Raw genomic sequence first — 21,930 nt, forward strand, 5'->3', positions numbered from 1 at the left:
GTTCAAAACATGCAATTATCAGTAAGGTCTCCAGACAGGTTCCTCCCCTCTAATAGAAAGAAAAGTCCCCTCAACATAATTCAGGGCTGTAGCCACATTACGGTCCTCCGCCGTGGTTTGGAGCGATTGGTTCGGTCCGTAGTAGAAGCTGCCTGGCTGGAATGGACCACTGTGGCTTAGCGGAGGGGGAGGAGGAGAGGACAGGTAGGAGCCATATGTAGGAGGTTGGCTGGGAAAAGAGAGGGCAGGTAGGTGGTGCATTCTGGGACCTGGAGCAAAGGATGAGCTGTGAGAAGTCACCTGACCCAGAAATGATGTTTCATTGGTCCACAGAGAGGAGGAAAAGGATCGACATTCTGAAGGAGAAAGACATATTTGTCTGTCCACATACTGGTATTTTTTCAAGACGTCTAATCATATTTCATGGTGTTCCTCTAGGTTCAATCACCTGCTGTCTTTATCTGAAAGTAAGTGGACCTTGAGCTTGTTTTCTTTGTGCAAAAATAAACTAAACTAAAGCTAACATTTATTGTCTACTCCGGTTTGTTCAAATGTAAATAAATCTTCACCCTGAAACATCTAAGTAATAAGTAGCCTTTATTTACTCAAATACTTTACTAGTATTATTGTATACTACTATACTTGAGTATTTGGAACTTCATACTTCAAATAGTAGAGCTGTTTTATGTTTCATTACACTGTCAATTCAAATTTTAAAAACGAATTAAATTAAATATTATTATTATCGTTTTAACCTTAATATTTTAGCTTTTTAATGCAAATCATCAATTAATGGATTTAGATTATAATTAATAAAATGCTTTACCATGACAGTCGTAGTCCTCCATGCAACTGTATAGTAAACTCTTTGCAAAAGAAGATTTCAAGGCTGAAATTCTGGGAACATTGTTTATGTATGCACACCAGCATAGAATTATATCCAGTAATGTAGTCGTGGTCAACAAGGTGTTTCTAAATGTATATTTTCACCTGTATATATTTATACAGTGTATTACCTGATGACACAGAGGTGCTACTGATGCTGCCAGAAGGCCTGAACACTCCCAGCTTCACCTCCTTCTGCCTCTGCCCTGAGAAACAGACACAGAGAGACAAGGAAAGTAAGTCTGACGAAAGGCTTGGGGGAAACCACCCATCACATCACTCTTCCTGGTGTGTACTAACGTCTTGGCAATCGTGGTCCGTCCACAGTAACTTTAATGGCTCGTTGTAATGTGGCGATCTGAGGGGGTGAGGTCAGCACATTGATAGAGAGGGTGAAACTCTTGCCTGGAAAAATAACACATGCACAAACATGTTCAATGTAAAAAATGAATTAATCCAATAAAACCCAGTGCAAAAAAAAAAAAAACATGACAGTGTCATCAGAAAGAAAAAGTAATTTTGTCACTGTTTACAAACAAGATAATTAAAATGATTAGTCAGGTACTCAAAGTATTTTTTATATAGACTATAGCTTTTGATGGAAAGTGAGGAAAACAGTGTAAAACCATTAGTAGAAAGAGTTACATTACTCCAAATGATTAGACAGGATTCACATCTACACTTTTACTGTTCTTACTTTGAATAAGATACAGAAAATATTTTTACAGCACTTCATAGGATGAAGGAAACAATAGTTGATGCTGTTCCTTTCCTTGGTCTTCCACTGTCAGAAACTGTAACACTGTGCTGGGCTTTGTATGTAAACAGTACTGTTTGCCAACTTAATTTCAGGAAATGGAACTCCGAGCTGTTTTGGAGAAATGGCTGATCATTGGTTGATAAAACACTTTGTACTTTCTTGTTCTTTAATGATAGTCAATTTATGACATTTACAGACAGGTCTTTTAGAGATGTAGAGAAATATGTGTGACAGAATACATCTGACTAAACGTATCTACCTCTCCCACTGCGTCCTATGAAGCGGAGGTCATTAAAGTGAGCGTAGCCTTGCTTTATAGTTGCAGTGGCATTGCGTAGCTCGGCACTGCTGTTGTCGTCATTGCCAGCCATCACTGTCACGACAACACCATCAGGTACGTCACTGCCAAGAGCAACCACCTGGAGGATGATGAAAAGTTAGGACAAGTAACTTTCCCAGCCTGGAAGGCTACACCCAGGGCAAAATATTAATCAGACAGATGCGTATGCTGACAGTCGGGCAGAAAGAAGGAAAGACAGACAGAGAGACGGACAAACAGACAAACACATGTGAAGAAAGACAGACAGATAAAAAAACTGATTGAAAGACAAACAGACACACACATTGATTGATAGACAGGCAGATTCTCACAGTAAAAGCTCTCGGCAGTGTCTTGTTACACCTCCAGTGCTGCGGCAGGCTGCTGCAGAGGAAGTTTGGACTGTCTGTCTGCACCAACCCTCTAGGTGGTGCTGTGCTGTGCAGGTGAGGGGAGATCATCTCTGGGTCATTACTAGATTTTGGTGTCGGCTGTCGCCTTTTCACAACAGGATCTGACCATACAAAACATAAACAAACTGATTTTTAATTCCTCTTTATAAGCCTCTGTATTTCTTTCTTCTGATCATAAAATCTTTGTTACTGTTGAATGTGGAGAAGCCATGTGTCTAGAAGTTGTGTTAAATTAAATTACAACAAACTCACTCAGTATTAATCCAGCACAGAATGTATCATTGCACAGGACTCAAAGTAAACTAGAGGCCTGTTCACTTTTATTAGTGTTGCAGCCACTACAAGGGTGATTTAATTCACAAACCCAATTCTTAAAAAAAAACCCAAATAAAACATGTCCTACATTTTGCATTTTTAACACAAAACAAATCAGCTCTTCTGACACCACTATGGTTACAAGTAGTTTAGCTATTTAAATCAGTCATATCAACCTGGTCTAGTTTAATTATTTAATTCATCTTAGCAATTTTAAAGTTTTAGTTTTAGATGTTTCATATGATTTATGCACTCTTTAATGTAAATGTTTTGTTGTCTGTGGGTATTTCTTTGTTGGTTTATATTGTAATCTTATATTTTCTGTAGATAGCATGGAGTTCTGTGTTAATCTCCGTTCACATGATGATTCTTGTGATTGTTTTTAATAGTTTGAAAGAACCCGGATATTGCTTTTATCGTTGATTGTGCTGTTATAATGGTGAATATTCTTTATTCTCAGAGCTCCTAAATATATATTATTATTGTCTTGATAAGGCTATCTGATTAAATAAAGTTGAATAAAAGGTTGTTAATTGCTGGTCTGACAATTTTGTGCAAGTTAGCTGCAGCAAGTTTCCCATGTAAAACAGGTATAAAAGACATTAAGCAAATAACATCGTAAACATAACAAGATTTGTGGTTCATCAAAATGAACCATAAAGTACTTTAAAGAGTACTTTAGAAATGAAAATGAATTTTAAAAACTACAAGTGCCACAAACGCTCGGCACGGAGTCGATTTAATTTTACGTCATCACGCAGAGCCGAAAATCAAACAAACGTTGAAGTAGCAAAAGTAGCAGCTGGAGCAGCGTTTTTCTGAAGACTTCGGTAAGAAATTTGATTCATTTTGACTCCTTTTCTGTTTGTTTGACTCTGCTCTCTTCAACCTCGGCTCCATTTTTCTTTTTTGTCTTCTGCATTGTGTTTCATTCACCGCAGTGTTTGAATAGGAGGGAACTGCGCTGTATTCTTATTCAGATTTTACTGCCGGAGGGGAAGTCGCTGCGGCCACACCACCTGTCGCTCTGTTTCTAATTTATAATATATGTGTTTGTTTGAATATTTGCATGTGTGTGTTTGGACGCTGTGTTTATTTGCTTCCAAACTGTTCTGCTATCTTGTGATTTTAGGCTCTTGGCTCAGCTTCTATTCTTCTTAGTTGAATGGTTTTCCTTGGCTTAAATGTCTCCTCCGAAAAGCTAAAACCACATCAAACTGCTGGTTTGATTAATACAGCCTGAATAGTAATTGTGTTTAGCCTTTGTATGCGTGTGTTGAGGGGTTTGAGTGGTTGGGATATGACTACAAGAGATTGATTTTTCTATTTTAACCAGTTTGGGTTTTTCACTTTACAAAGAAATTAAACCATGAGTAGAAGTAAATCGTCTCTATTCAGAAACTGTAATGTAATACACAGATTTTGATAGAATAATCAAGAATTTAACAGACTCATTGAAGCAGTCTTTTCAGTGGTGCTGTCATTATCACGTTGCTGCCAAACAAATGGTGTGACTTAAGCTACAGCCCTTCATTAGGTTGTGATTATTTTGATTTGTACATTAAAGTCTTTGTTTCTGTCATCAGGGAGTGTGGTTATGATCAGTCCTATGGCTGGCTCTGCTTCTTCCAGTTCTAAAGACCGCCTTGTCTCCAGGACCAGCTTCATCCCAGAGCTACAGAGCATGATGTAAGAGTGACACACTCACCCACCCTGAAAGAGACTCACCCCAGTAAAGCAATGGGCTGGTCCTGCTGAACAGACTGTTTGAAGCCATAGAAACCTGTTTAACAAATGGCAGATGCACAATAATTACACTGGGAGATGTTTTGGCTGAACCAAACTGCCTACATGAAACAAAAATAACAACTATGTCTTCAAACAGTCCACATCATCAATAGACTTGGACAAATGAAGCACACTGAAAATTATTAATAGTTTTTTTATAAACCTAAGTAAATGTGATCACTAATGTTGTTAAGGCATCAACAGTGAAAGAACACTGAACAAAATGTTTTCAATATTACCTGCTGTAGTTTACTCCTATGAGAATTCACGGATTTTACATGTGTTTTAAACTGAACATCTTGACAAAATAAACAATGGCAAGGGGGTAGATTAGGACACCGTGGTTATTTGTTTTCCCTGCAGTGTTAACTCAGTTAACAAAAAATGTCATAAAATGATCTCTTTAATACTTTCTTTCTTTACAATATCAAAATATAAGTACAATAAATAAAAACATATTCCTAAACTTTCAGTTGAATGCTACTGAATATTAGACAAGAACTAAACAGCTGGAGAAATCTGCAAAACATGCAGACTAGTGAGGCAACAACCTTAAAACTGAAGTCAAGCATATTTTATGCGGAATGTGCAATGATTTAAATCTGCAGAGGAAAAACTACATGGAATTGCTTTTCTGTCACACATTAGATGATAGATGCTGGAGCGTTCCATCAGTGTGTGTGTCTGTATGTGTGTTTTGGGGTACTCACCTTGTGCTGCATGTGGGCTTTCGAGAGGTGTTGTTGGTGGTCAGAAAGACTGAAACCCAATTAAACCCCAAAACCTAACGCCAATGTTGAATCTGATGTCAACCTTCGAACTTGAGGCCAAACTGCCCACAACCCCAAACCAAAGCCATCCTCAGCAGGGTGATTGATTGCTGCCAAGAGCCAATGACTGTGCAGATAAGGGTGGTGGTGGGGGGGCTGTCAGGTGTTTGTAAGTGACAGACAAAGAATAGGTGGATAGATGGAGGGAAAGAGAAGAAATGAGACAAGGAATGAGCTTCAGGATGTGGGTTTAGGTTAGTCAGCCATCATGGAAGTGGCTTCTCTGGATGCAAATTGAGGTTTGACAAAATTGTGGTCAAAGTTTGTGTGTGTGTATGTGTTTGTCCTCTCTGTCTCAGTTTGTGTGTCTCAGAGAGAGAAAGATGTATACACAGGCGTTTCATTATGTTTGTGATAGCTTCATCATAGACATAGTCAGTAGATTTAATAAATAAGAAAAATAATTTCTTTCTGTCTTACATACATTCATCATTAAAACGTCGCCTCTATTATCTGCATCTAAGAAATACTATATTAAAGCACGAGAAATAATATTTTCCATTACCTGCATTGAGTAGCTTATAAATCTCCTCTTTGGTCTTCCTCTAGACCTCCTGGCTGGCAGCTCCAACCTCAGCATCCTATAGATATATTCACAGTTTCTCTTCTGAACATGTCCAAACCACCTCAATCTGGCCTCTCTGACTTTATCTGCAAAACATCTAACATGAGCTGTCCCTCTGATGTCCTCATTCCTGATCCTGGCCATCCTCGTCACTCCCAAAGAGAACCTCAACATCTTAAGCTCTGCTACCTCCAGCTCTGTCTCCTGTCTTTTCTTCAGTGCCACTGTCTAAGCCGAACAACAACTCTGGTCTCACCACCATCTTGAACATTTTCAAGACCACCTCTTCACCTCATTTCCACACTCTCCGTTGCTCTGAACCTTTGACCCTAAGTACTTAAAGTCCTGCACCTTCTTCACCTCTGCTCCCTGTAACTTCACCGTTCCACCTGGGTCCCTCTCATTCACACACTTGTATTCTGTATTCTGCTGCGGCTAAGCTTCATTCCTCTGTTTTCCAGAGCAGACCTCCACCTCTCTAGATTTTCCTCCACCTGCTCCCTGTTCTCGCTACAGATCACAATCTGCAAACATCATAGTCCATGGAGATTGCTGTCTAACCTCATGTGTCAGCCTGTCCATCACCAGAGCAAACAAGAAGGGGCTCAGAGCCGATCCTTGATGCAGCCCCACGTCCACCTTGAACTCCTCTGTCACATCTGCAGCACACCTCACCACTGTCTTACAGCTCTCATACATGTCTTGCACAACTTAAACATTCTTCTCTGCCGCTCCAGACTTCCTCATACAAAACCACAGCTCTTCTCTCGGCACCCTGTCATATGCTTTCTCTAAATCAATAAAGACACAATGCAACTCCCTATGACCTTCTCTGTACTTCTCCATCAGCATCCTCAAAGCAAATACTGCATCTGTTGGAATCTTTCTACTCTTGAGACCTTATTGCTGCTCACAAATGCTCACCTCTGCCCTTAGCCGAGCTTCCACTACTCTTTCCCACAACTTCATTTTGTGGCTCATCAGCTTTATTCCTCTGTAGTTGCCACAGCTCTGCACATCTCCCTCTTCTTAAAAACTGGCACCAGTACACTTCTCCTCCAGTCCTCGGGCATCCTCTCACTCTCCAAGATCTTGTTAAACAAACTAGTCAGAAACTCTACTGCCACCTTTCCTAGACACTTCCACAGGTTTGTCATCAGGACCAACTGCCTTTCCACTCTGCATTATAGTGTAGTATTAGTATTATTTCTTAACAATCTGAATAGTTTTTTTTACTACTGGCACTTGATTTACATTTAATAATGTAGCATATGCTTTTATCCACTGAGGGTACAAGGCAGCAAAACTCTAAGTCAAAGAGAAAACATCAAAGCAACGTCCTATCAGAAAAGTGTTTACATTTAATGAGATGCAAGTGCACGAAAGAGCAGAAAGGAAGTTTAAAAAAAAATTTATTTAACTGCATAGGAAGGTGTCGAAGAGTTCTGTTTACAGCAGTTTATTGAATATAGAGAGTGGGTCTGCGGAGCATTCAGAGTTTGGTGGCTTGTTCCACCATCGTGTGATCACTAAGCTGAAGAGTTTTGCTTGATGTCTTCTGGGCGGTGCTGGAACCACCAGATGTCATTCATTGGCAGAGTGCAGCAGACGGGAGGGATTGTATTAATTGGAATGCCCTGTTAATTATTGAACTTAGCTACTTTTTAGTGAGTGAGTACATCAAAGTGGGGGATTATTGACACCACTAAACTTTTTTATATTTGCCTTTTTAAACAGGTTTCTGGTGTTGCTGATGCAGTTTCACGTTTTGTAGCAGAACCAGAAGCTTGATTTAGAATAAATAAAAGAAGGAGCAGTAAAAGCTTTGTCTTCATCATTAGAACATCATTAGAGAGAATGAGAGTGTCCCAGTACAAAGTAATAAGATTGCGAGATTATCTCCCTGAGGAGTTGACACCACACACACAATCACACTGCCAGAACGAAGATGGACTACTTTTATTATAAATGCTGAGAGAATTGTTAATGACCTATTGAAACCTCGCAGTCTTAGAGGAATCACTTGAAACTGCTTGACATCACATTTACTCTCAAATATCTGTGTGTTTGTGTGTGTGTGTGTGTGTGTTTTCCTCCAGGTTTGCTCTGGGAGACGCCCGCAGACCTTTGTATGAAACAGCAGCTCTTGTGGAGGATATTGTGCACACACAGCTCATTACTATGGTAACATCTTCTCTATGGAGAGAACTTGGTTTCAATATTTTTTTATAGATTTATAAACGTGTCCGACAATTTGTGGGTAATTTATATTGTTCACTCTAAAGACATGGATAAAATAATTATTCATTGAGCTTGAACTTGTCAAGAAAAAGCTACTTAATACTGTAATATTGCATAAAAAGTAATTGGTGAAAGATGCAATAGGCAATGTAGGCTCAAAATCCACTCTGCTCCACCTGGCGCTCCGTCTCTCTCCTTTGCTCTTGTACTATCTGCTACGGTCCACCACAGTCTGCCCAGCCATTCAGGTATTAGTCATTATCAAACTACATAAAATAAAAGGCTACTAAACTTGCTTATCAAGCAGAACTCCCGCTGCTGGTTAAAAGGAGGAGCCTTAAACCTTTTATTCAGCAGCCTGACTTCACGAGAGGCTTAAACAGCACCTCTCCACAGAAAAGCAAGCAAAGTTTTAGAACAAGTTTTTACCAAAAAAAAGACAGAAAAAATAAAAATTACATACTGTAGCTTTAATTGTTGTCTGAATCGGGGTCTTATGGCTCAGTGGTAGAGCATTGGGTTGAGATGCAGAAGGCAGTAAGTTTGAATCCCACCCCCCCCAGCCACCGTGGCCACCTTGGGGCCGATCCTGAGCCCGAACAAAAATGGGGGGGGGGGGGGTTGAGGCAGGAAGGGCATGTGGCGTAGAAATTCATGCCAAATCAACGTGTGGGGACCCCTGAGGGGGAAAAAACGAAATCCGTTAATTTTGAGCTTTAATTGTTGTTTAATTATTTTAGGTTTAGGGTTAAGTTTGCATCCCCCTAAATGCGATTTTAATGTAAGGGCATGCAGACTTAACCCTAAACCTAAAATAATAACAATTAACATTTAGCTAGTACAAATGTTCTTTTGTTATCAAAGGTAACATAAATGGTTTATAAATGTTTGTAAAAGTAAAATAATATAAATTTTATCAGTGTACATGATTTGCATCCCCTTATTATGAAACTAAATAATTCCTGATGAAGGAAAATGTGTCTAGAAAATCTAGACACATGCAAAATCTCTTTGCATTTTATCTTTAGATCATGTGACACACACACACTAATAATGTGATCAAACTCAATGTGGCACAGAGTCTTTAATTGTATGTGTATTCTTTATGTTACTGTCTTTAACTACTTTACAGACTCAAAGTTGCTTTAAGTTTAAATATTTAATGTGACTTTAAACAACATTATCCTCTTATTCCTGAACTTCTAAATTATTTGAACATCTGTTAACTATTATTTTTGATGCGATTTTAATAATTTTAAATTGCATTTATTTTCTTTCTTTCTCTCTTTTATTTTTTTGAAACGATTAGCTGCATCAGGCCTGTGAGGGTGCGGCTCTTCGGGGTTCGAGGGTCATTTCAGCTGAGGACATCCTGTTCCTGATGAGGAAGGACAAAGTAAATGAAACACTCACAAAAATAACAAAAAAAACATGACATACTCAAACCAAAGTGTATTGAAGAAATATTTTTTTAACTGAAAGAAACTCACTCACTGATTTTAAAATCAATGTTTTCTATCTTTCTGTCTCTGTTCCAGAGGAAGGTGTTGAGGTTGTTAAAGTATCTCCAGTTTAGAGATTACAAATCCAAACTACTCAAAAGTCTAGAGGATGATGATGTGCTGCAGGATACAGGTATGTCTATCTATCTATTCTATCTAATCTATCTAACATAACAAATGAAATGTTGTGAGCTTGTTTTATTGCAAGAGCAGCTTCATAATCAAAGAAATAGAAATTTTACCTTTACACCTGTTGAGGAATGTTTACTTTTGTTGTCCCACCAATTACTTCTACATAGTATTAATTAGAAGAATCTGTATAAAATAGACGATTAAGAAGGAGATATCGGACAAATACGAATTTGAAATGGATTTTTTTTCTGTGTTTTTGCAGATAGGTGGAGCAACACAGGTGGTGTTTCCGGCGGCAACCAGCGGAGACAGCGATTGGCCCAGGATTTTCTGGTGTGGATGGATCAGACGGGGGAGCTCCTGTCATTAGCCGAGCGACAGGAAGTGGACCCCGTGAAACAGGAGAGGATGGAGGTCAGGGGTCACCTTCGTGTGTTTTATCAAGCCAGGTTTCTGATTAACTTTTTACAAGTGTGCACGACAGAGACTGCAGACAGGGAAAGTAGCCGAGCAAAGTGGCTGAATGAAAGGAGAGTTCATTACATAGAGCCGTTCCCCCTCATATTTACATGTCCACCAAAAACTAAGACCAACATAAAGGGCCTGTAAAAGTCTTAACAAGTCGGTTTCTGTTGCGTTTTTTAAGTTTGTATAGTTCACGCTGTGAAAACAATCTTAGTTCTGTCTAAACATTTAGTCTACTTACGCTTTTCTTTTTCTAGGTTGATGAAGATTTTTTTAACTGTGCATGTGCTGTTTGTCTTTGTATCGTCAGCGTTTAGAGCGTCAGACTCGGACTATGGACCCAGCTCAGTACTCTGAGTTCTGTGAGAGTCGACAACTCAGCTTTGGTAGGATTTTAATTTAAATTATATATTCTCTCTTTCACGCTTATTATTTTCTAACAATAATCGGGAAGTTGTTTAGATCTTTGACGTTTGTATTGCTTGCTTTTCTTTATTAAGGTTATTATTTAGTTTCACTCAGTTTTACCATCCATGTTTTCATATGTGCAATCCAGTTTAATTTGTAACTCATTAAATCCACTTAATAAAATTAAACCTAAATCCACCTTAGTTATGCACCAGTTTAGGTGGAATAGAAATAAAAACTGAGATTAAATAAAGGATCTAATTTGACTTCCATTTAAATTAGATTAACATATACATATAAATTATACAAGATGACTAGTTACCTTTGCAAATTCAATACAAAAGCTTGAGTTGGTCCTAATGACATATGCAATATGTGTCAATTAAAATTTCTCTGACTCTTTTTCTGTCAATCTTTTATTCATTCAGTTTTTTTTTTTGTTTTGTTTTTTTTTTGATTTCTTGCCTGATGTCTGTCTGTGTGTAATTGTGATTACAGCCAAGAAAGCATCGAAGTTCCGCGACTGGTTGGACTGCAGCAGTTTGGAGTTGAAACCTAATAGCATCGCCATGGAGATCCTGTCATACCTGGCCTATGAGACTGTTGCCCAGGTAATGTTTTAATGGTTTGTACCAGGTGGTTAAAACACCTGCAATAGGTGTGGAAGAGGATTGTAACATAGAAAAAAATTCCAAACCTTTTCAGGGGCCTCATTTTTCTGCTGTTTCATTTTTCCAGATTGTGGATTTGTCTTTGTTGGTAAAGCAGGAAATGATAACCAAGACTAATCCCGTCAGTCATGTGATCTCTGCCAGCTACATCCACTACAACTCACACACTGAGGTACACATGAATGCAATTTTCATTCACTAAAACTTGGGCATCATGTTTTTTAGTAAATAAATAACATGTCTTATTCCCCACCACCAGGTAAAGAAGGATCCAGACTCACCTGAGGCAACTCCCCCCTCCACTCCAGGCTCCTCACACTCATCAAAGCCCCCCCTGCAGGGTAATGGCAGTCTGGACAGCCGAGCAAGACCGAGGAAGCGCAAAAAGGTGTGTGCATTTATGTGTGTTGGCAATCAATGTCACACTAACATAGTGGTAAGAATGTCCTGTATCTATTTTAATAGTAATACGTAATTTAAAATGAGTCAGAATTATTGGAGAGCTTGTGTTGAAACTATGGAAAATGGCACTTTACCCGCATGAAATGCCTTGAAATCGAAAATTCAAACGTGAATGTTGGACTGAGTGCACGACCCAACTAGACACCAAACCTATTTGTTTTTACAATTTAACTACATTTCCAGAATATAAATTTTTGACATTGAATATATTTTCACACAAAAAGACAAATTTAAACATGATGAAAGGAGTTTGTCAGTTGTGATGTCCCATGTGAATTGAAAGACATAGGATTGTCTTGTCTGGTGTTATATTGTAATAACTTTGGTCACACCAGACACTTTGCTCAGTACCCTACTAAGCGGGTCAAATCAAAACTACTGACATTCTTGTTTGTGGTATCAGCCTACCAAAGGCTGTCTTGTGCTGCAGGACACTGGACAATCCTTAGTTGTGCGCTAGTAGCCTTGCAGCAAATATTGTCACTTCTGCAAGAGTTAGGATGATAATCAACCAAAAACAAAATGTGTCAATCTGAGCCATGATAGTATAGGATGTGTTAGAGACCTGAGAATTAAAAATTATTACATTCTCTTACAGGTTCCAACAAAAAAGTCTTAGATGTAATTTGGTGAAGATTAGCTTTTCTGAATGTCGCATTGTGTACCAGGTCTTTAAACCCGTCTCTAGACCTGACCTGATAATACTATGTTGTGTTTCAGAGCTGTCCTGCTATAGTGGAGCCTCCCAGTGGAGCCATCCAGCCCTGTCACATCAGAGAGGCTATTAGGAGACACAACTACAGACACAGAGTAAGTCCACAGAGCACAGTAACACTGATTCACTTTATTTCAGTCTGCCTTCCTCATTGTAGGCATACATGCCTTAAGTTCAGCAAAACCAAGAAAGAGGCTTCAGGAGCCTCAGCTAGTGTCGTTCAAGAATTACTTTGATAGACAGATCTAATCTGCGTTTCCTTGCTTTTAGCGTGTTATTTCTAACAGAACAAAAATAATTTCTTGCAACAGTACAGAATCGTCAAAAGGCCAAATGTCATATAAAGCAGATGTTTAATTCCTAAACATGCAGAATAGGGTTAAGCAGGTCAAAAATGATTGTAGACATGTCATTGCCAGTTTGAACAGGATAAATGGCTCAAACAAATAGCTCTTCCAAAGTACATATGTCAGAATTATTTTAATAACATGCTTTGTTAACGCTATGACTTTGTTCATTTTTTAAAAATGAACTGTATTGTTAAGAATCCTCCCACACACTAAAACCAACCATGAATTGCCCAGAAAATATTAACTTTCTGCACTTTAAAATGTTTTAGAATAATGAAAGGGAACAATTCAATGTTTTCGCATCTGTATGTGGAATGTGAAATTTCAAAAATGGCTGTTACCCTTTAAAACAAACCCCTTCTTTTTCAGTGTTACTGGAGGAGTGGGATGGCCTTCCTCACCTGCTAGGGATGCAGCACATTCAGTACTTGCATACATTCTCTTTTTGTTCTATTGTTGTAATAAATTTTTTTTTTTTTTACAGTGAGTTTGTTCAAAAGAAACTTTATTGGTCACTTATACAGAAAACACAAGATTACTGAGCATGCTCAAAACTCAGCGTGTGACATTAGAGCAACATGAGCATTTTCTCTGGAACTGCTGCGATTATGGAAAAAGCCCTACAACTCATTTAAATGTGTGATCAGTATTTCTGAGCACTATTGAGGAGCAACTCCCTCTCCATCAGCAGCTCTCCATATCTCTGCTGAAGTTCTCTCTCTCGCTCCATCTGCCTCTCCCCATCCTCCCGCAGAGCCTACAACACACAAACAAAACAGCTGTAGTAAATATTTACAGGAAAAGACTTAGTGTTTTATTTGCCTGCTCTAATCATTTTTGTACATACTACTTTAGAAAATAAGTGACCACGGGACAAAGTTTATCTGGTCCTAGACCAGTTGGTTCTGCACTGAGCTGTTTGGCTTTTGTGTGTATATATATATATACAGACGTGTCATCATGTGTATTACCGCTTGTCTCCTGGGAATGGCAGTGTCTTCTTGTTTCTTCAGCTGAGTGAAGGTCTGGAGCTCTGTGGCTGCTTGCTCCACCTAATGGCAACATCCAGAATATCAGTTATTACAGCCTGACACTTAATTAAGTGCATTTCAGACACCAGTACTGATTAGCCATAATCATCATAGTTCACGTACACAAACACTGTAGTTGATTATTTTATACTTTGCCAATTCAGATGAAAACATTTTGATCTTCTTTCGTTCTTTAAAAATGGCAAACAAGCCCTTGTCATCTTTAAAATATTTTGTTATTAGGTTCAAAAGATGCAGGGCTGAATACAAACTTGTGTTCGCATGGCTAAAAAGATAATACTACCTTTTGTTTTCCTTTCTCCCATTAATTAATCTCATAATCTTCAGATTAAAAATGTCTCTGAACTCAATTTATACTAAAGAACAAATAGTTTTTCAGAACTTTAGAAGTAAAAAGAGCTCTACTTGTTAGTACCTGTTCCCAGAGTTCATTGTGTTGTTTTAGGAGACCCAGCGCTCTGGACTGAAACCCTCCCAGCAGGATTTTGAGTTTCTTCTCCAGTTTAGCTGCTCTCCTGGCCTCTGCTGTCATATGACCACGATTCACCTGGAGAGAGACAGATACACTGTTTAAACAGGAGGAACTCTGTGTAAAACAGAAAATCAACTTTTACATGTTTGTTTCTCACCTCTAGTTTTTTCTCAAAGCTTTCAATACGATCTTTCTTTGAAGCCAGGTTGGCTCTGGTGTACCTGTTCTGCCCAGGTAGATATAAAACCTGCAGAAGAGAGAGAGCACTGAATAAAACAGCTACTGACTAAATGCTGGTCTCCTGTAAGAATGAGGTAGCTAAACAGAGTCTAGCTTCATTGCCAGATGATTCTCCACAATGACATGTTTGTCATCACTGAAGAGAGACAGTGTGGTGGGTCTGAAAAAGCCTTGTTTCTACAGAAATTTTAACCGCTGAGCCTGTTTTAGAAGTTAATAACTGATGCAAATGTTTTTGGCAAGTAGTAGATTAAAGAGAGATGCTTACCTGTCCATAACATTCCTCCCACACCTGGGTGTAAGCCTCTATGCTGAGATCACCATGTCCCATTCCTGCCTTCACCACCTCCATTTCTGCTGCCAGTATCGCCTTTGCCTGTTTTTAAATGTTACAAAACCTCACATTGAAACTATAACTCTAATCACCAAACTAGTACTAATATTCAATTGACTGATTGAATAAAGCCCTTTTCAGACAGGGGATATTCCAAATTTTACAGTGAAGTGACATGGATGCTCATTCAGACATGAAGCCAACACGTTTAGGTCTCGTCACATAAATAAAAGTGGTTTTAGGAAAAACGTCACCTGCTCCATGTCCTCTGTGCTGATTGGCTTGTAGGAGTGTGTTTCCAGGTAAGTTATGTGTGACGCATTGTTAGATGTAGATGTGGGGCCCCTGGCTTTGCCACGCTGCAGCTGACTGGCTGCGTTGGCTGATGGGTGGTGCAGGCAGTCGTGGTGCAGCATGGTGATCATCTCCTGTTTGATGAGCTCCTCGGCCAGCTGGAGGTCTGACAGTGGCTCAACGGAGGATGGACGGAGGACTGACTCATTTACCTGAAGAGGCAGACGACAAAATGATATCATCACACTGAGACAAATGGGATAGTTCACAGAATAATGCATGTTTTCTTCCATCACAAGTAGTTTTCCCATCACCTGACTCACCTTAGATTTAATATGATCACTAGAAAAGTGTGTGTCTGGCAGATTCACAGATTTGAGTTTACGTTTCTTCAACTGACTGAGTGGATGCGATCTGTTAACAACTGATACTGTTTAAAAATGGAGCAGCTTTTGTCACACTATTAAGTACATCATCACAATACAAGACTGTTTAGTCTGATCACTGGGAAACTTTTTCCCATTGGAAGATAATTTAGTCTCAACATAGCACATCAGCTTCCTGAACCAAATTTGATGCAGTGCTAAGTGATATCCAAATCCAGATAAGTTTTTTTGTATTTGTGTGTTTTTCCGTTTCGAATTTCAGTGGAACCGGAAAAAGTAATATCATACTGTGTTACCTGGGTCAGAAACGTAAGATCGGTTTAAAAGTTTCAGATTATTATAATATGTGACTGAGCTGATCCCTCATCAGACAAATTCTTTGGTGTCAACACGGTCAACTGCAAAGCATCGCAAAGTGAGTGTTACCTCAGTAGGTCTGGGGAGACTCCTCCGAACAGCTGTGTGCCGCAGCTTCAGTTCCTTCTCTCTTTCGGCCTCCCGCAGAGCCTAACACCCAAACACACACTTTTTATGATCTTTAGACGGGCTATACACTCAAGAAAACCATAATATGCTCGAGCTATATGTGTGAATGTAAATTGTACGCATACCTCCTTGCGTGCCTCTATGTCAGCAGAGTCTTCAACAAATCCACTTTCCGTCTCTGTCTCCTCAAGTTCCTTTTCTGCATTTTCTAGAATAACGATCTCAAAATCGTTTTTGGGAACAGGAAGCGTCATCAGGCCCTGCCTCAGCTGCTGCAGGTTTTCCCTTAGCTTAATATAAAGGAGAAAGAAAACACTGTTAGATGTATTCATTATTTACCAAATAAGTCACTTCTAATGTTGCACTTTATAGAGTAACTGCCTTCTTTAAACATTATGTTTTGTTAATGATTTAATTCACAAGCAGATAACACTATACGATATCAGGTTTTTTAAAACTGATGTTGAAATTCCATAAATCCATTACTGTTGGTTGTGCATATACAGTATTACATTTGTATAAGAGTGTGTTCACCATGTGTTTAGCGTATGCAGGGTCAGCCAGTTGTTCCTCAGTGTTAATATTCAGTTTGTCTCTCAATGGCGTACGGCTGGGGGTCAAACTGGGGGTCACAGCACCACGTGGGGTCAACCCCACTCCAGCTTGAGGAGTCATGCCCTCTGCCCCCTGACCTGGTCCAGGAGTTCTGTTGGAGAGATGACATAGCCACAAATCTTACAGATTTTGTCATTTGAATGCACCATGTCATATCAGAGCAGAGGTAGCAGGGTTGTTGACCTGAACGGAGTGCTGAGCACAGTGTTGGGCGTTTGAACCTGCTGCCGCTGCGGTGTCACTCCACTGAAATCGCTCTCGTGCAGTGGAGTGTTGAGGCCTCCCTTCAGAGGAGTGTCAATGTTGGTCAGAGCCATCAGGTTCTGGGCTTCCTGAAATAAATAAACACACACACATAAATAGTGAATGTCAAAGAAGCTGTTACCTGCTAATTTAGTTTAAATGATTAGCCTTCTGATTTGCTAATACATAGCACTTACACAATGATCTACTGACCAGAACAAAGCATATTGTGTTTTTTAATAATTCTAAAAATAAGGGTTTACTTAATTTTTTCTCTATCTTAGCTGCATATGATGAATAATTTGGCCTTTTACACCTGAGAATTTTTGATATTGCTGATATTTGACAGTTAATAATAATAATAATAATAATAATAATAATAATCTCTGTTCTCTGAATTTTGTCATCAAAGAGCTGTGACATATCCACCTTTTAAAAATAGAGGGTATTTTTATTTTTTCCATGACAGCCAACATACAGTGTCCAGATGTTGTCCCCATGTTACCTGCAGTATCCGGTCCTGGGCAGCAGGGGTGCGAGGTGTACGTAGTCCTGTTGATACGGTGTTAGTGACACTGTACTCTGCCAGGAGGGTGGAGGAGGCTGAGTTCCCGCTGTCGCCCTCTTCAGCAGCTTGGCGGGCAACCTCACTCGCGACACCCAATTTGATGACATCCTCCAACTCAGCATCACTGATCTATAAAGAGGATTAAAAATAAGTAATGTTACAGTATTTAACAGTCTTTATTCACAACACAGGAGGACAAGTTTGGACCAACTACAGGGGTTGAGAAATTAACTGTGTGTTGTGCCTACCTGTGGTGCAGGTAGAACCAGTTTGGAGCGTTTTTTGGTGAACTCGGCCACACCACTGGTCTGAAGGATGGCAGATGGCAGATCGCTCTCTTTCTTCTTCTTTATCTTCTGTTTATCTTTCTTCCTATCTCTCTCCTCAGACTCACTGCACACAAACATGAGGTTTAGTATGTGAAATGTGCTTTTCCATCTATTGTTCCTCACTTGCATGTAGAAATTCTGATTGTCCCCAAAAAGCAAATCCACTAAAGGAAAGATGTTACATAATATAATATGTAATATTATATTATATATTACATAATATATATATTCAGTGTACATGGTTGTCAAATCTGCGTTTGTGTATAAAATTAGGTGCTACTGACTTGCGTAATTCTCCATCCAAGTGTTGCTGTCTGAGTCGTTTGAAGTTTGGCTCCAAGGCATCATACTGCTCCATGCTGGTGTCATAGAAACCCTTAAAGCAAAAACAATAAAACAATTATTACTTTAGCTTACAAGTAGAGCCCATGTGCTCTTTGCTGGGATCTGTTCAAGTGAATGAACAGTACTGATGTGTTACCGGTGCAGGTTTCTTTTGAAAGGGAATTTCAGCGTTGTAGTCCACTCCTCTCTTCTTCTTCCTCTTCTTCTGAACATCAATTCCTGCTGCTCTCAGCTCTCTGCGCTTCTGCAGAGCAGCCAACCGCCTGCAGCAAAAAGAAAGTACTGTGGTTTGTACTTGTGAAAATTGTACAGATATTCTATTCGATAAAGCTACAACTAAGAACATATTTTGGTAAGAAATGCTTCAATAAAGATGTTTTAACCCTTTACTTGCAAATAGTAGTGTATGTGTGTTTGTATCTAACCTGGCTTCCTCCAACTGCTTTTCTCTGGCCTTCCTCTTGGCCTTCTTGCCCTGCGTGTTGGCCAGTCGAGCTCTGGCCTCTGACAACATCTCCAGTTCATCTGCAGACAGACACAGATAAACAGGCATTTTTTTTTTTTGTTAGGGAACATTTATTGTTGCTCACAACTTTCAAGGATGATTTCACAATTTACTGCTTGCTAAGCCATTCTTACAACTTTGCCAATTAGAAATGCAGAAGACAAATCTGTGAGCACATTAGTAGGTATTAAATCATACTTTCATCATCATCACCACCACCACTATAATAAACACTTCAAAAGATCCTAAAGGTCTTGTTCAGTTGCCACACATTTCGACTCTCATCCAAAAGGTTTCATCAAGGTTACACATATACACTTCAATATTTGTTTATCGGAAGCCACAATTGTCTTCTCCAATACTAATATGTTATGATAGATTTTCCTCATATTGTGCCTACAGGATACACTCCAACATGGTTTGAATTGAATAAAATCTCTATGTGAGAAAGTATTAAGTGTGTTAACAAACCTTCATCCATATCCACAGGGTCAGGTCTGGCAGGTTTAGTTTCAGGATTTGGATCAATCTCTCCAGGTTTTAACTTCCTAGGGTCATCTCCTACTTCTTCCTCATTGTCTCTCTGTGCTGCTTTGTCTCTAAAAACACAAATTCATACATAAATACACAGAAACTGTAAATCAAAAACACAATTTTAACAGATATTAAAAGTATTCTGGAAATTAAAGACCAAATTCTCCTGCAACAACCACACTAAAGTCTCCAGGTGTAAAAGTTCAGGTTAACGAATATTAAAACTATTCATATTAGGCATATGTGGTGTGTTTATAAGAACATACAGCAGGTATTCATAGTGCTCCAGACACTGGGCAGCAGTGCGACCCACGATAGGAGCAATGGTCCTCCACTGAGTGGGCATCAACTTGGCCAAATGAAGCAGCTTCTCCTCTTCTTCTCTGGACCATTCTGTTTTCTTGATGCTGGGGTCCAACCACTCATACCTGCAGACAGTGAAAAAGCAAATATAAGACGACATACTATTTAACATGTCTTATTGTATAAAACGTGTTTGCTCATTCTGCCGGGGGAAAGGTAGAGTTTTAAAAACTGTCCGCAGTGGAAGTGCAGACTCACCATCTGGCTTTGCACTGTTTAGCAGACTTGCGGTGGAGCAATGAGGCGATACGAGACCACTGGTTCTTGCCATATTTCATCACCGCTGCCTTGAGGATCTCATCCTGAATAAATCAGAAGAGGAGAAAATAGACACATTGTCTTTGATCTATTAAATCCCATTGCTCAAGAGGAGGGCAGGCCACCCCTGTACATGGCAGCACTATTTCATTCCCACTTTCACAGAAATTGTATTTACAGATTTAGTATTTTAATAATTAACTTAACTCTTTTATTTGAATATTTGCTTGTTTCCCAGTTTGATATTAATGGGAACATAGGATTTTTGTATGTTTGACAATTAGTCAGACAACAATAGCAACTAAAATATGTTAACTTGGACTTCTGAAATTTGTTATGGACTTTTTGCCATTTATACCCAAAGTATAACGAAATGAAACAAATGTGTGATCAGTTTTACCAACTTGTAAAAATGTATGAAAAACCTAAAATTATGAAAACTGAAATTACTGTTTGGGCACGAATGGGCATCGCCCGGTGTTTCAAATTTTCCCGTGACCACTTTAGCTGGTGACCAACGTCAGAATGCTTTGGTGGCAGCTGTGCTTTATAATAAAATGTTGAATCTATACATTGGGACTCGGTCACCAGCCGGTTGTGCCCGCTTTATAATCCAACTTTGATCACATGAAAATTTACAAACACTGATGCATGAAAGAATTCCCATCACTTACATCCCTGTTGGCTGCTACTCTCAGTAAACGACAGCCCGGCTAACACTTGCAAAGGTATTCACCTGCAGCAATAATTGCCAACGAAGCTGTCGTCTTTGAAACATGTAGCCTAAATACGTAAATTAAATATGTACTGGGAAAACCCAACTTCACACAAGCTGTAACTAAACTGTGTGATATAGTTGTATGCTACGCAAACCAAACTTGCTCAACGGGCTGTATTACATTAATTTAGCAACTAGCTACACGCTTAGCAAGATCCGTAAGTTTGCTATAACGTTAATTGGTTAGCAAGATGCTAAAGTAGCTAGCATGTAAACACGTACCTCAGTGTTGCGCCAAACGCCTCCTTTTATCATAATTCGCGGCATCTTGGCGGCTTGTTTCTCTCTCCTCCTTCAGTATAGATGTTATACTTTAGTCTCAACCAGCTGCGATGATAAGTGGCGTTAACTAAAATGAAAATGAAAAACACACAGAGAAACGCGAGGACACAACGCACACGGACTACACCGGAAACTTGTGTCACAGAATTGTATGGGTCCGCCGAAATGTATCATGGGTATGAGAAGACTTGCTGGTGCTGTGTCGAAATTTGATTGATTCCGGCGTTGATTTTTACTCTAACAGTAGCAGAAATGTATTCCAGTCCCCAACCAGTCGTTTTTGTGGGGCTTAAATTATAGAAGTATTGTTAACTCAATCTCAATCAATAATCTAATGCTTAAACATAACGTCCTTTAAGGGCAGCATGTTTTGGGGACCGAATTAAACGTAACACCTGCACTCACATTTAAATCTGTTTTGATGGAATTACAGCTGCTCCATCTGCAAACAATTATGAAAGCAATGCTCCATTTAGGTGCTGAGCTCAATAAAATAGCCAATAAGTAGCTAAAGTGAATGCACAATGATAGCATTAAATAACCAGCCTAACGTCCACTAATCTGTCATAAAATAACAGCCTAATTACTTACTGATATATAAAGTAATTGCCACAATGGTGAGTTAAGGTTTTTCATTCATCGTTTATTACTGCAATATTTATTCATCATTGAGGCAAATTTGTGAAATTGGGATACATAAATAAATGTTAAGCTACTTTTCAACTGTGCACAAACATATTGGTCATGAAAACCAAACATAACCGAATTTAAAAGATGTTTATATTAAAAATGAAATTAGTATGATCTAGCCTCACAGCTACAAGGTCCCCCAGCTTGAATCCCCACTTGTTTGATGAAGCTGTTTGCGAATGTGCTAGTGAGATTACTGTACTTAAACTTGTATGTACAACTGAACCGTCATTGGCCAAGTTGAGAAGCAAGTACAATAAATGTTAAATGTTCGTCATACAACGATCTCTGGAGTGAAGTATTTGCTGGAGCGTCAGATTCGTCAGTTTCGAGTA

At 39.1% G+C, this 21,930-nt stretch overlaps 3 protein-coding genes across 5 annotated transcripts; 1 reads left to right on the forward strand and 2 right to left on the reverse strand.

Annotated features, from left to right (window-relative positions):
* Positions 1–18: 18 nt before the first annotated feature.
* runx2a (RUNX family transcription factor 2a) lies at positions 19–6,974 on the reverse strand. Its single transcript, XM_067512602.1, has 7 exons — positions 5,191–6,974; positions 4,421–4,475; positions 2,297–2,478; positions 1,905–2,064; positions 1,186–1,290; positions 1,017–1,091; positions 19–356 (listed from the first exon to the last, which is right to left on the reverse strand). Exons 1-7 carry the CDS (start codon positions 5,200–5,202, stop codon positions 19–21), a joined length of 927 nt encoding a protein of 308 aa, XP_067368703.1. The 5' UTR covers positions 5,203–6,974.
* Positions 3,444–13,308, forward strand: supt3h (SPT3 homolog, SAGA and STAGA complex component). 3 transcript variants are annotated; one of them, XM_067512571.1, is made up of 12 exons: positions 3,444–3,522; positions 4,279–4,381; positions 7,975–8,059; positions 9,426–9,512; positions 9,655–9,751; positions 10,013–10,164; positions 10,526–10,601; positions 11,122–11,234; positions 11,362–11,466; positions 11,554–11,682; positions 12,477–12,566; positions 13,191–13,308. In XM_067512571.1, the coding sequence occupies exons 2-12, from the start codon at positions 4,290–4,292 to the stop codon at positions 13,227–13,229; spliced, it is 1,065 nt and encodes a 354-aa protein (XP_067368672.1). In that variant the 5' UTR covers positions 3,444–3,522; positions 4,279–4,289; the 3' UTR covers positions 13,230–13,308. The 3 variants fall into 3 exon arrangements, with proteins under 3 accessions (XP_067368672.1, XP_067368680.1, XP_067368690.1); XM_067512579.1 differs by having other exon boundaries at positions 3,486–3,522; positions 4,325–4,381; XM_067512589.1 differs by lacking the exon at positions 4,279–4,381 and having other exon boundaries at positions 3,504–3,522.
* On the reverse strand, positions 12,568–21,053 carry cdc5l (CDC5 cell division cycle 5-like (S. pombe)). The gene is made up of 19 exons (XM_067512558.1): positions 20,846–21,053; positions 19,786–19,889; positions 19,491–19,652; positions 19,162–19,289; positions 18,611–18,710; positions 18,322–18,448; positions 18,125–18,216; positions 17,760–17,904; positions 17,449–17,640; positions 16,884–17,032; positions 16,620–16,791; positions 16,211–16,375; positions 16,026–16,106; positions 15,174–15,425; positions 14,854–14,961; positions 14,503–14,592; positions 14,289–14,420; positions 13,793–13,873; positions 12,568–13,578 (listed from the first exon to the last, which is right to left on the reverse strand). The coding sequence occupies exons 1-19, from the start codon at positions 20,888–20,890 to the stop codon at positions 13,465–13,467; spliced, it is 2,439 nt and encodes an 812-aa protein (XP_067368659.1). The 5' UTR covers positions 20,891–21,053; the 3' UTR covers positions 12,568–13,464.
* Positions 21,054–21,930: the final 877 nt, after the last annotated feature.

The sequence above is a fragment of the Channa argus genome, chromosome 1 (genome assembly GCF_033026475.1).
Source record: "Channa argus isolate prfri chromosome 1, Channa argus male v1.0, whole genome shotgun sequence".
Taxonomy (NCBI): Eukaryota; Metazoa; Chordata; class Actinopteri; order Anabantiformes; family Channidae; genus Channa; species Channa argus.